The sequence below is a fragment of the Procambarus clarkii genome, chromosome 67, assembly GCF_040958095.1.
Source record: "Procambarus clarkii isolate CNS0578487 chromosome 67, FALCON_Pclarkii_2.0, whole genome shotgun sequence".
Lineage (NCBI taxonomy): Eukaryota > Metazoa > Arthropoda > Malacostraca > Decapoda > Cambaridae > Procambarus > Procambarus clarkii.
Genome location: NC_091216.1, coordinates 18,773,871 through 18,788,990, shown reverse-complemented (window position 1 = coordinate 18,788,990; position 15,120 = coordinate 18,773,871). Strand labels below are relative to the sequence as shown.

Sequence of the window (15,120 nt, the reverse complement as noted above, 5' to 3'; positions counted from 1 at the left end):
CCCCCTCTCGCCGCCCGCACGCCCACCACCACGCCCCTCGCCGCCCGCACGCCCACCACCCCCTCTCGCCGCCCGCACGACCACCACCACCCCCTCTCGCCGCCCGCACGACCACCACCACGCCCCTCGCCGCCCGCACGACCACCACCACCACCCCCTCTCGCCGCCCGCACGCCCACCACCACCACCCCCTCTCGCCGCCCGCACGACCACCACCACCCCCCTCGCCGCCCGCACGACCACCACCACCCCCTCTCGCCGCCCGCACGACCACCACCACGCCCCTCGCCGCCCGCACGACCACCACCACCCCCCTCGCCGCCCGCACGACCACCACCACCCCCCTCGCCGCCCGCACGACCACCACCACCCCCCTCGCCGCCCGCACGCCCACCACCACCCCCCTCGCCGCCCGCACGCCCACCACCACCCCCCTCGCCGCCCGCACGCCCACCACCACCCCCCTCGCCGCCCGCACGCCCACCACCACCCCCGTCGCCACCCGCACGCCCACCACCACCCCCCTCGCCGCCCGCACGCCCACCACCACCCCCCTCGCCGCCCGCACGCCCACCACCACCCCCCTCGCCGCCCGCACGCCCACCACCACCCCCGTCGCCGCCCGCACGCCCACCACCACCCCCCTCGCCGCCCGCACGCCCACCACCACCCCCGTCGCCACCCGCACGCCCACCACCACCCCCGTCGCCACCCGCACGCCCACCACCACCCCCGTCGCCACCCGCACGCCCACCACCACCCCCCTCGCCGCCCGCACGCCCACCACCACCCCCCTCGCCGCCCGCACGCCCACCACCACCCCCCTCGCCGCCCGCACGCCCACCACCACCCCCGTCGCCGCCCGCACGCCCACCACCACCCCCCTCGCCGCCCGCACGCCCACCACCACCCCCGTCGCCACCCGCACGCCCACCACCACCCCCGTCGCCACCCGCACGCCCACCACCACCCCCGTCGCCGCCCGCACGCCCACCACCACCCCCGTCGCCACCCGCACGCCCACCACCACCCCCGTCGCCACCCGCACGCCCACCACCACCCCCGTCGCCACCCGCACGCCCACCACCACCCCCGTCGCCACCCGCACGACCACCACCACCCCCGTCGCCACCCGCACGCCCACCACCACCCCCGTCGCCACCCGCACGCCCACCACCACCCCCGTCGCCACCCGCACGCCCACCACCACCCCCGTCGCCACCCGCACGACCACCACCACCACCACCCCCCTCGCCGCCCGCACGACCACCACCACCACCACCCCCGTCGCCACCCGCACGACCACCACCACCACCACCCCCCTCGCCGCCCGCACGACCACCACCACCCCCGTCGCCACCCGCACGACCACCACCACCCCCGTCGCCACCCGCACGACCACCACCACCCCCCTCGCCGCCCGCACGACCACCACCCTCGCCGCCCGCCCGCACGACCACCACCCTCGCCGCCCGCACGACCACCACCCTCGCCGCCCGCCCGCACGACCACCACCCTCGCCGCCCGCCCGCCCGCACGACCACCACCACCACCCTCGCCGCCCGCCCGCACGACCACCACCACCCCCACCACCCTCGCCGCCCGCACTACCACCACCACCACCCTTCTCGCCGCCCGCACTACCACCACCACCCCCCTCGCCGCCCACACGACCACCACCACCCTCACGACCACCACCACCCTCACGACCACCCCCACCACCCTCACCACCCACTCCACAACACCCACTCTTGGGTGCCCAAGTATCAGACATGTGGCCGCGATCCCTGACTCACTTGCAGTTCCGGGTTGAAACTCGCCTCTTAACTGAAGGAAAAGAAACCCACAAAATAGGAAATTATTGGATTTTGTTTACGAGCACTACACCGTAAGAGTAACACATGTGACAAGGTAAGGTATCACCCATGTTGTCTGAACGACGCTCCTGTAGTCATAGTGATACAGCTTCCCTGCAAACACAAACCTATACTGCCTCTATGTTCCGCTTGTTACAACTTGTAATAAAGTTGTTACATCTTGGCTTAACGTGTTTATGACGTATTAGAACGTTGTTACAACTTGTTATATTGGTTGTTATAACTGGTTAGGAGGTGTTAAAACTTGTTCGAACGTTGTACCAACGTCGTAGTTTCGGTGTGTGTTTGGCAAGTTGTGTATAGTGTTCAACACAGTTTGATTTATACGGAAAACCAATAGAGAAGGCCGCTGCGGTTGGTGTGACGAGTCTCAGCAGTGGACGAATTATTGCTAATTGGCCGAGGAACAACAACCAGTAGGGACACACAGCCTCATAGAAGGGAATACAGAGCAATCAGATAAAAGCTTCCCATTTAACTCTAAATACGTATTAGTATTCACTTACTCTACCACCCCTTTTGTATTATTTATGTTGTACATTTTATTATACAAGGTTACACACATATCTGATTGGTTACAAAATGTGGACATTAAGAGGAAATAAATGGAAGTTTGTTTCCTAGTGGCTGTAACCGAAGATGCAGCGGGCATTACCCCTCTGGATCGCCACACTAAGGCGCTGGAAGAGCAAAATTGCTACTCAAGGGTTTCTTGTAGTTTCAATGAGCCACAAACCAAGATCCTTAAGAAACCTCCTTGCACTCTCTCACCATGGCCCAAGGGTCTCAGATCCTATTAGAACAAAGTTATACCAGCAATCTATTTCCCTGTACTTGGTTGACTTGTCTCTTTCCTGTGTGTGGCCGCGGCTCTTGCTTGGACGACAGAGATTTTATATATATATATATATATATATATATATATATATATATATATATATATATATATATATATATATATGTCGTACCTAGTAGCCAGAACGCACTTCTCAGCCTACTAGGCAAGGCCCGATTTGCCTAATAAGCCAAGTTTTCCTGAATAAATATATTTTCTATAATTTTTTTCTTATGAAATGATAAAGCTACCCATTTCATTATGTTTGAGGACAATTTTTTTTTAATGGAGTTAAAATTAACGTAGATATATGACCGAACCTAACCAACCCTACCTAACCTAACCTATCTTTAAAGGTTAGGTTAGGTTAGGTAGCCGAAAAAGTTAGGTTAGGTTAGGTTAGGTAGGTTAGGTAGTCGAAAAACAATTAATTCATGAAAACTTGGCTTATTAGGCAAATTGGGCCTTGCATAGTAGGCTGAGAAGTGCGTTCTGGCTACTAGGTACGACATATATATATATATATATATATATATAATATATATATATATATATATATATATATATATATATATATATATATATATATATATATAAATAATAATAATAATAATAATAATATGGTTGCGAGGGTGGATACGCAAGTATAGTCCCACTCCAATTCTGCCATTTTTCCAAGGTCGCAGTGTGATTCCGTCTGGTGGACCAGCAAAGCTAAAAGCTATTTCTAATTTAAGAGTCTACGATGAGAAAACAAAAGCTAGTTCATAATAAATATACCTTAAGTGTTATTTATTTGCCTGGATATAATTGAAAGTAGTAACTTATAATGCTGACCCTTTAGGAATAATTCGTACGATCGCTACAGTAATTTAGAGTATATGTGACCAGGAAATTCTTAAGAGCGACAAAGCTATATCATGGATGTTCTCTGACCTTTGGCTCTTGTGTCAGTTTCGATATATGATCCGCGAGGCGGCTGGGGGCTCCTCCTGGCGGGCTGTGTGCCCTTGACGGGCCGTGAGCTTTGCCTTATCTGGCAGGATGTCGGCCGATGCCACTTTGCAGCAAGCTGCCTCACCCAGTTGAAGTATGGCGTGGGCGTGCGAGCTCCCACCTGACTCCCCTCCCGCCGTCTCTTCTTTCCTCCCACTTCAACAAACATGTAAATTGAGAATTAGTTCTGTACCCAAAGTTTTTTTTTTCCATTTTTTTTTTACTGAACATAATGTTGCGACGGGTAAAAGCCTCGTGTCTTTGGTTAGGTAGTCAACCGTGAGTCCTAACCATTGGTCACGGGCCATGTAAATGTAAATTGAGAATTAGTTCTGTACCCAAAGTTTTTTTTTTCCATTTTTTTTTTTTTTTTACTGAACATAATGTTGCGACGGGTAAAAGCCTCGTGTCTTTGGTTAGGTAGTCAACCGTGAGTCCTAACCATTGGTCACGGGCCTCTGATGCTCATGGTCTCCTCTACAATAATAATGGCATATTGCTCAACAAATTTATGATCTTAACCTACTGTTAAATTACGGGGATTACTGGGCACTTTCGTTTTATTAGGAATAAATGCCACATATATTGGAAAATATGCGTAGGTGTACATATTTATAGGTTTGCGTTAGACTAAGCAATAATATTAAAGTATTATACACGATATTTGTGTAACTTATTGTAGGTGCAGTTCGTGAGCCCCTATGTAGCCCCTGTAACCCTTCCACCACCGCTCACAGGATCACTAAGGTACATTTGCAGGTGTGTGTGTGTGTGTGTGTGTGTGTGTGTGTGTGTGTGTGTGTGTGTGTGTGTGTGTGTGTGTCATTCCCCTCCCGCGGTTGATAAGCCCAAGACGCCTTCACCACAGGAATATACACACTCATGTGTCCAGCTTCTCCTTGTATATGAAATATATATGTATATATGTATATGTATATATCCTTGGTTTATTCAAGTCACTCACACTGTTCAGTATGGCTGGTCAGTAAGCAAGCTCGGCCTTCATAGCCCTCCAGAGGGTGATAGGCCTTAAGCCCAATACAAGGCCTTGGAAGAAACTCTATACATTCAAAGGTTTACCATCCAGAAGCTTATGAGATTTGTGACCAACTTCAAACTAAAATGGGACATAAATATGAAAGTTTAGCTGTGAGGATATAGCTGATTAATGAAATGGGGCCTGACAGCTGAGTGGACAGCGCTCGGGATTCGTAGTCCTGAGGTTCCGGGTTCGATCCCCGGTGGAGGCGGAAACAAATTTGGCAGTTTCTTTCACCGTCATGCGCTTGTTCACGTAGCAGTAAATAGGTACCTGGGAGTTACAGCTGCTACGGGCTGCTTCCTGGTGAGGGGGGGGGGGGGTAACAAAAAGGAGGCCTGGAGCATCTCAAGATACACCATTTGGTCCGGGAGACATCTCCCGTCACGCAGGTGCAGTCGCACCTCCACAGATCTCCAGTATCAGCTCTTCATACTGGTAATGGCTCGAAAGGGCCACCACTTACGGGCTATTCATGCCCGTGCCACCTTTTGGGTGGCCTAATCTTCATCAATCAATCAATCTTCCTTCACACACCATTTGGTCACCATTTGGTCCGGGAGACATCTCCCGTCACGCAGGTGCAGTCGCACCTCCACAGATCTCCAGTATCATCTTTTGATACTGGTAATGGCTCAAAAGGGCCACCACTTACGGGCTATTCATGCCCGTGCCACCTCTTGGGTGGCTTAATCTTCATCAATCATCAATCAATCAATCAATCTCAAGATAACCTCAAGAGAAGAGCACAGGGCGAACAGTATCACCGCACAAGACGACGGTCCAGCGTGGAGCGTGTTGAATGTGGACTGACTGACAAGCCTATTGCTCACATATTGGAGGGTAAAAATAGCCTAAGCTCACATAATGTTAGGCTCGCTCTTCGGACTACCATTGTTTACCATATATATAAAAAGCTTTAGAACAAAAATTAAATAGCAATATTTGTACATTTTCACAAATACAAAAATGGGACGAGAAATAAACTCAGACTGGTAATCACTTCAAAACGATGTAGACAAGCTTTCGAAGTGGACGAAAGATTGGCAGGTGCAGTTTAATGCTGAAAATGGTAGGGTTCTAAGGCCAGGTAATGATGGAAGTTAAGAGATATCAGTTTGACGTGACTGATGTGTACTAGCGAATAAAAGGTTATAACAAAGGAGAGAAGTTGATGATATTAAATATATCAATGCAAAGGACACGAAACATTGGATAAAAATTGGAAAAATATAAATTTAGGGAAGACCTGGGTAAATACTAGTTAGGAAACAAGGTTGCTGGTTTTGGAACAACTTAGCGGGTAACATAATAGACGTGGGATCGATAGATTGTTTCAAGATTAGATTAGACTTATTTATAAATGAGTTTTGGTGGATAAATATGATAAATATGAGCTGCCTCGTGTGAACCGATATAGGTCTTTTCTAGTTTCTTTAATAATAAGGTTCTTTAATGGGTAATAGCATTCTGAGTGCGTACTTTGTATTTGCTTGATATGAAGTTAACATTTTCTCCTGCATCTGAACAAGTCAGTGTAGGTGGTGGGGAGAGTAGGTTAAATTGGTTAGTCGTTGCCGGGAAGTTATGGAATGGATGTGGAGAGGTTGAAGACACACAGGTTCCCATAACCAATCGAGGTCTTTGCCCCAGGCCTAATAGTGTGAAAAGCTGGGGGAGCCTTTTGACTTTCATATTTAGTGGATCATTACAGTCGAGAAGATTACCAGAGTCGTGGAGAGTTGCAAATTTTTGTGCCGATCTTTGGGTCTGTGAATAGTGCTTGCATTGAGCTATCGGGCAGTTTTGGAAGGGTTGCTGGAGTCAATGGTCGCGGAGGCCGTTCGTTACAATCTACATCTTGGGAGGGCAGGGATTGGTGGGGGATTTATGCATAGCATGGGTTTTTCAAGGAGCCGCTCATGTTTGACAAGTTGGCTTTCTATTCCAGCATATGAGGCAGATGGTGGAATGGATGGTGATGTTGTACACTTCGATTTTAGCAAGATATATTATACTCTGCTTCACAAGAGACTGGAAGGGGTTGAGGCTCGTGCTATTGGGGTGCTGTCTTGGCGTTGGATAGAGGTGGGATTGTTTCAAAGGAAGCAGAGACTTGGTATGGGGTAAAGTTGGGTCAAAGTTATGAACCGTTGTAGGAGTGCCCCGGGGCTCTGTCCTAGGACCTCTGTTTGTCATATGTACCAATGTGGACGGTTTGCATTCGGAATCGAGCAGCAATATTTGCAGATTTGCGAACGATACAGGGATTGGGCAGAAATAATTCCAGATGATTTGAGATCGTTCAAGGACGATCTGGATAGGCTTTAGAGGTGGGGGTGTTTTATTTATATATATATATATATATATATATATATATATATATATATATATATATATATATATATATATATATATATATATATATATATATATATATATATATATATATATATATATATATATATGTCGTACCTAGTAGGCAGAATGCACTTCTCAGCCTACTATGCAAGGCCCGATTTGCCTAATAAGCCAAGTTTTCATGAATTATTTGTTTTTCGACTACCTAACCTAACTTTTTTGGCTACCTAACCTAACCTATCTTTATAGGTTAGGTTAGGTAGGGTTGGTTAGGTTCGGTCATATATCTTCGTTAATTTTAACTCCAATAAAAAAAAATTGACCTCATACATAATGAAATGGGTAGCTTTATCATTTCATAAGAAAAACATTAGAGAAAATATATTAATTCAGGAAAACTTGGCTTATTAGGCAAATCGGGCCTTGCATAGTAGGCCGAATACGACGTTCTGGCTATTAGGTACAACATATATATATATATATATATATATATATATATATATATATATATATATATATATATATATATATATATATATATATATATATACTGTATATATATATATATATATAGCAGACTCCTTACATTCTTGTAAAGCCACTAGTATGCATAGCGTTTCGGGCAGGTACCTAATCTTAATTTTCCTTCGAATATAATCCGCCAAATCGTTTAACAACTACCCAATAAACTCACCCCTCGGGGCAAAATTAAAATTAAACCAGGTTAACAATGTTTAACAATGTTTTTTAACATTGTTTAACATTGTTTAACGTTGTTTAACAACATGTTTAACGTTGTTTAACAACATGTTTAACGTTGTTTAACAACATGTTTAACGTTGTTTAACAACATGTTTAACGTTGTTTAACAACATGTTTAACGTTGTTTAACAACATGTTTAACGTTGTTTAACAACATGTTTAACGTTGTTTAACAACATGTTTAACGTTGTTTAACAACATGTTTAACGTTGTTTAACAACATGTTTAACGTTTAACAACATGTTTAACGTTGTTTAACAACATGTTTAACGTTGTTTAACAACATGTTTAACGTTGTTTAACAACATGCTTAACGTTGTTTAACAACAACAATAACACAGTAAGCAGTCTCCGTGGTGTAGTGGTAAGACACTCGCCTGGCGTTCCGCGAGCGCTATGTCATGGGTTCGTATCCTGGCCGGGGAGGATTTACTGGGCGCAATTCCTTAACTGTAGCCTCTGTTTAACGCAACAGTAAAATGTGTACTTGGATGAAAAAACGGTTCTTCGCGGCAGGGGGGGATCGTATTCCAGGGACCATAGGATTAAGGACTTGCCCGAAACGCTACGCGTACTAGTGGCTGTACAAGAATGTAACAACTCTTGTATATATCTCAAAAAAAAAAAAAAAAAAAAAAAAAAAAAAGCATAGTTCAACAACCAGGTTTAACAATGTTTTTCTTCAGCTTTATTATGTACCTGTTGGGTCCCATCTGTCTACCTGAAGCTGGAGGCCTGATGCTTGATACTAGCCTCGTCCAACTTTGCACCCTGATTACAGTCGGGTACGGGCCCAACATGGTCGGGTCAGGTTACCAGAATTCTTGAGGGAACAACGTGCCTAAGTTATATACAAAACACTATAGAGAAAATAGTTAAAACCAAATGGGTAAAATACCTGGGGAGAAATGATCCAATAACACAGTATGGCTTTCAGACAGGCAGATCCTTTTGTAACAAATCCACTTCGTGTTGGTGGTAACGCCTCAGTTTTTACAGGAAAGGGATGGTTGGGTTGCCTGCATTTATCTAGGCCTAAAAAGGCTTTTGACAGTCTCTTTCACAAGAGGTTGTTCTGGAAACTGGAACATACTAAAGGGGTGACGGGTAGACTGCTGACGTGGATGAAAAATGTTCCGAGAGGAAGGTGAGGCTAGTAATCATGAGGCAATGTATCAGACTGGAGAAATGTTACTAGTGGAGTACCACAGGGTTCAGTTCTTGCACCAGTAATGTTCATTGCCTATATAAGCGATCTACCAGGAGGAACACAGTTATATGAATATATTTCCTGACGATACCAAGCTACTAGGGAAGATAAGAAACTTGACCTTTTAAGATGACCAGAACAAAATTAGTGTATGGAGCAACACATGGCAAATGAAATTCAGTGTAAATAAATTCCATGTGGAATAGGATAAAATAGAGGTGCACACAACCTACAGTATGTGAAAAAGCATTAAAGAACACGACAAAGACAAGAGATTTAGGTGTGGTTCTGGATAGTAGACCATCAACTGAGGGCCTCATAAAGGACATTGTGTGAAGAATATATACAACTATCCAACTTCAGAATCACTTTTTAATACAGGGTTGATGACATATTAGACATTGTTCATGAATTTCTTTGAAAGATTGCTAAGAGGTAAGATCACAAAATACATGGAATCACAGTGTCTAAATAACCCCAGACAACTTGGGTTCAGAACAGGGGACTTATGCCTCTCAATTGCTAAACCACAATTATATGGCCCAAGATCCCATTGAAGACAAGCATAACACTGATGTAATATACACTGATTTTGTAAAAGCTTTTGACAGATGCAACAATGGTAATATTGAAAAACGAAATGTACTCAAAAGCAATTACTGGAACAACAGGAAGATGGATCTTCAATGTCCTAACAAATAGAACCCAGTCTGTAATCCTCAACAAAGCAAAATGCCAGCCATCCACTGTTAAAAGCTCAGTTCCCCAGGGTACTGTGCATGCTCTAGTACTTGTTCTTATTCTCATTGCAGACATAGACAAGGACAAAATTATAGTACTCTATCATCTTTTGCCAATGACAATAGAATTTTTGAGAGTAGACAATAATATAGAGGACATGGTAAACCTCCAATCTGATGTAAATCAGGTCTTTCAATGGGCCCCAGAAAATATGATGCTTAATGTAGATAAGTTCCAGCTCCTATGCTATGGAAAAAATCAAATATAAAAACTTGAACCACATATAAAGTTTAGTCAAATCACACCATAAAATGAAAAAGCAATGTAAAAAATCTGGGAGTAAAGACGTTGTTAAGACCATTCTTTCAAATAATACTGTAAAGTAGCCATCACAACTGCCAGAAAAATAACACGTTGGATAACAAGAACCTTTCAAACAGAGATGCCATACCGGTGATACTTTTCAAGACACCAGTGTTCTTTAAGGTGGAATATTATAGCACACTGACAGCCCAATTCAAAACTGGAGAAATTACTGACCTGGAGAGCATGCAAAGATCCTTTACTGCTATAATTCATTCAATATAATATCTAAATTATTGGGACTGATTAAATTAATTAAAACTGTGTTCTTTAGAGTGAATACAAGAGAATTTCAAACAGAATGGTAGATGGTTGAATGAAGTAGAGTGAGAAGCTGGTTGATGCCAAAACCATCAGTACTTGCAAAAAGTCATATGACAGAGGTGGTTACCTTACCTTACCTTACCTTGAGGTGCTTCCGGGGCTTAGCGTCCCCGCGGCCTGGTCGTCGACTGGGCCTCCTGGTTGCCGGACTGATCAACCAGGCTGTTGGACACAGCTGCTTGCAGCCTGACGTATGAGTCGCAGCCTGGTTGATCAGGTAAGAGAGGACTGGGATGATAGAACACCATGAGCATAGCTCTCATCCTGTAACTACACTTGGGTTACTGACTTCCATGACTGGTTTTGGCACTGGGTGCCAGCAACACTTGGCTAAATATTTGTACAAAAAATTAATTTCTTATACTGTAGTAATATGAAACATTATGTAGTGATCTCGGGAAAATTAACACAAATTTTCTTATCACAATGTGCCAGTAACAGCATAAAGCACATGACCCTATCACAGCTCCAAAGCCAATGGAAACTATTTTATTCTCTGTATATTTCATTAATTATAAGAACATACTGACATGAGCACTTACTGTTATGAGAGAGAGTGTGTGAGAGTGAGTGAGTGAGTGAGTGAGTCAGACAAAAATCAAAAGACAAAAAACACAAGTATATGGTCAGATCTAGAGTGCCCAGGTTGACCCGGGCATATCCATGATACAGGGTTAGCAACTTATATAACTAGGATGTGGATCACCTACCACTTTCATGCCAGGTTGCACCCCAGAAAAGGCCAAAAGTTCCATTTGGACAGCAGTTAATAGGTGTCTCTGGAATTCTTCCTTTTAAGGGGTGATTATCTTGTGTAGATTCTGGGGGTCATGGTCCCTGCAGCCTAGTTGATCTGGTCAACCAGGCTGTTAGATGTGGCTGCTTGCAGCCTGACACATGAATCATAGCCTGTGGCTCAGTATGTAGAGCTGCAGGCTGCTGCATGTGTGGTCTGTAGTTCAAGGTTCCTATTGTCCAAGTGAATGAAATATATAATATGTACGTATGTATAGTGTCTTTTTAATCATTAGAGTATACTGTGTATTTGCCCACATTAGGTTTACAGTACAATATTTTTAATTATAATTTGCCTATATTTGTTGTGAATATTATCACAAGTTTTTTTTTTCAGTTACATGTCGATCTGATGAGTTTAAATGCAACAGTGGTGAGTGCATAGAACATTTCCGGCGCTGCGATTCTGCAACAGATTGTCGGGATGGCGAGGACGAAGTGGCATGTCGTATGTGTTTACTCAATTGTTTTGTTTACTCACTTTACTTCTTTTCTGTAGTTCTGTTAGATTGGACAATTATTTTAAGACACCAAACTGGGAAATGCCGGATTAAAGTAAGTAGATTAGCAACACAGTAGTCATCAGATAACATAAAATTGCATCTGATATTCTGATGCAGTTTTGATCATTTAATGAACTGATTAATGTAGTTTTTATGAACACTTTTATATTAAAATGCCAGGACTGTGCATCTTGATGGCTATTTAGTTGTTACATAATGCTAATTTGCATGTACATATATACGCAATTTAAACTTCTGTAGAAATCAAAGTTGTATCCCTAGGACATGATACAGTACAATATACAGGGCACATTCATAAGCGGGTGTTCAGAGCAGATCAAAGAATTTTATTAAAGTTATTTTAAGAATTTGAAACAATGATTTGTGTATCTGTAAACTGTTTAGGTTCGGGAGAAACAAGGGGATGAGATAGGTGCTGTGATTGAGAGGTTCCAATACTTCGCCAGAGCTACTTACATGAATAGAATCTTAAACATCTTAGGATAGAAATTGACTTGTTATTTACAACATGAAAGTTTAAGTAAACAAAATAAATAAACTTAAGTACTATAGAAGGGTTTGAGCAATGATATATTTTTGCACAATTTTCAAAATTGTTTCTTATAGGCTCTTTATACATAAGAGGTGGCTTTACTGCCAGCTAGTAGCTACCATTTGTTCTGTTTATCTATAAAAAAAAAGCTCTTACAGCTTTTTGTTGCATAGTTTAATGAGTTAGATTTAAAATAAAGCTCATACTTTTGGCATTCCTACAATTTAATAAATAAACTCAGCATTTATTAAAGCCATATTGTGTTTAGTAAGGTTTTATTATGCTACATGCTACATTCCTACTTTGTACATACTCTCAAAACAGAATAAATACCTGGGTCTGATTTTAATGAGGATAAAGTAGTTGCTAAAATAATTTTGTGGAAGGCATTTTGCATTCATCGTTGTAATAAAGGTAAAGAAATATACCGGATATATAAAAAATGGCAATTGAATTAGTTGAGGTAGACCATAGAGTGCATTGATATACAGTATACTGGTGTATATTGAAATGAAATGTGGGTGTTGAAAACATTAAGAACTTCTACTGAGTGTGTTGCTGTTGGCTATATTTTTTGACTGTGAATTTGAATTTGACTAAGATTGTATAATACTGTATATTGTTGAAGTAGCTGATAATACAGCTGTCTCAAGGAAGTTACCTCATCTGTATAGTTAGTAAACGAGTTGACTTATCAGGTAGTAACTAATTACCAGAACCCTTATTTAAGGATTTAATTTAAAGTTATTCTTTAGTTTTAAAAGATAGTTAAATACAGACATTACTTATAAAAGCAGTACAGTGTTTCTTAATCTGTGTATTCAAAACTCAGTATAGTAAGTTTTAATAATTTTATTATTAGTGAATTCTAAAGTAATTATGAACGTATAAAATCTCTAAATAAGGGTTGGGATGAAGAAGGGATTTTTTTTTCTACAAGGTGATAGGGATCGGGAAGCCTGTGTAATGGTGCTTGAAACCAAACCAGTAAAACCATGAGTGGAAGGGTGAGTAAAAGACAAAGTGAATGTGAACATGTTCCTGAAAATTGTATATACTGTACTAACATAAATGGAGACAAAAAAAATACTCGAGCTAAACATTATAATACAGCTTAAGATGAAACAGTTGAATTAAGAGAGAGAACTTGAGGTAATCTTGAGATGATTTCAGGACTTAGCGTTCCCGCGGCCCGGTCCTCGACCAGGCCTCCTTTTTAATCCAGCCCTTCCCCCTCAGGAAGCAGCCTGTAGCAGCTGGCTAACTCCCAGGTACCTATTTACTGCTAGGTGAACAGGTACATCAGGGTGAAGGATACTCTGCCCAATTTGTTTCTGCCTCTACCAGGGATCGAACCCAGAACCTCAGGACTACGAATTTGAAGCGCTGTCCATTCAGCTGTCAGGCTCCCATGGTCAGCCCATGAGGATATTTTAAACGAGGTTGTGTTCTAAAGGGACACATTTGAAAATGTGACAGAAAAATTAAAAAAAGGTGGAGGAGTGGCCGTGCTGGTGAAAGAACACCTGAGGGTAAGAAAATTAATAACTGACAAGCCACTAGAAGATGACATAATGGCACTGGAGATTTGTAATTAGGATGATAAACTACTGTACTATAAATGCCTACTGCCCACCCGCAAGCAACACATGGGACAAACGAGGACCTGGATAACAAACAAATGACAAATGGGATGGCCTCATAGTGATCACAAGAGAGATTATGGTAAGAGCAGATAAAGATAAATCACAATTGTTAGTACTTGGTGATTTTAACTTGAAGTCAATATCAATAGACTGTGAAACCCATGAAGGAAGAATAGAGGACATTGGACTGGTGGATTTGTAAGTCTCATCCTGGAGACATTCATGTATGAACACATTAAGCAGGCCATGAATAAGGGACAGGGATTTTCCATCAATGCTGAATTATATATTCACCAGGAAAGGAGGAGAGAGATTTGACATTCAATATCTTCCTTCTTTGGGTAAGAGCGACCATGTCCTTTTGAAATTATATATGCAATGCATTTTAATCTAGAAGAAAATGGGAAAAATTAAATAATTGAAAAAGGACAATATGGGGAACTTAGTAAGTTCTTTAATGAATTTTATTGGAAAGATTTGTTGTTAAGTGAGGAAATAAATGAGTTGATGACCAGACCACACACTAGAATGTGAAGGGACGACGACGTTTCGTGACCTTACTAACAAACGTGACCTTACATAAGCTTACCCTTTCCATTTACCTTTCTCTTTCCTTTCTTTCTCTTTTCTCTCTCTTTTCTGTTCTTTGTCTTCTCCTACGTTCCCTCGTTTTCCTCTTCTCATTATTTTTTCCTTCTCTTTCAATGGTTATAATAGAACTGCCTCGTATGGGCCAATAGGCCCTCTGCAGTTCCTACAACTAGCCCCTCTACTACACCTTGGTTTGCTCCTCATCTCTCGTGCCTATTTATTGCCTGTCTCTACTTCATCACAATCGACTTGAGAATGGTCCAGGACGGACCGAAACGTCGTCGTCCCTTCACATTCTAGTGTGTGGTCTGGTCATCATACTTTAGCCACGTTATTGTGACTCATCGCCTGCAAATAAATGAGTTGTTTGCCAAATTTTGTCATAAATTTTGTGAAATAGATGATGGTGCAACAAAATTTATACCACGACTGAGGTGCAGAACTAGAGACCAGAATTGGTTCAACAGAAATTGTGAGAGGTCCTGAGATAAAAGAAGAAATGGAATCAGTATAGGAAGAGGCTT

General features: G+C 43.2%; 1 protein-coding gene across 29 annotated transcripts in view; it reads left to right on the top strand.

Annotated features, from left to right (window-relative positions):
• Positions 1 to 15,120, top strand: part of LOC138349700 (low-density lipoprotein receptor-related protein 2-like) — a 381,514-nt gene that overhangs the window by 255,873 nt on the left and 110,521 nt on the right. For all 29 annotated transcript variants that reach the window (XM_069310661.1, XM_069310640.1, XM_069310638.1 and 26 more), the window contains one exon: positions 11,641 to 11,751. In XM_069310661.1, coding sequence (XP_069166762.1) covers positions 11,641 to 11,751 — 111 coding nt within the window. The remainder of the gene's footprint in view (positions 1 to 11,640; positions 11,752 to 15,120) is intronic.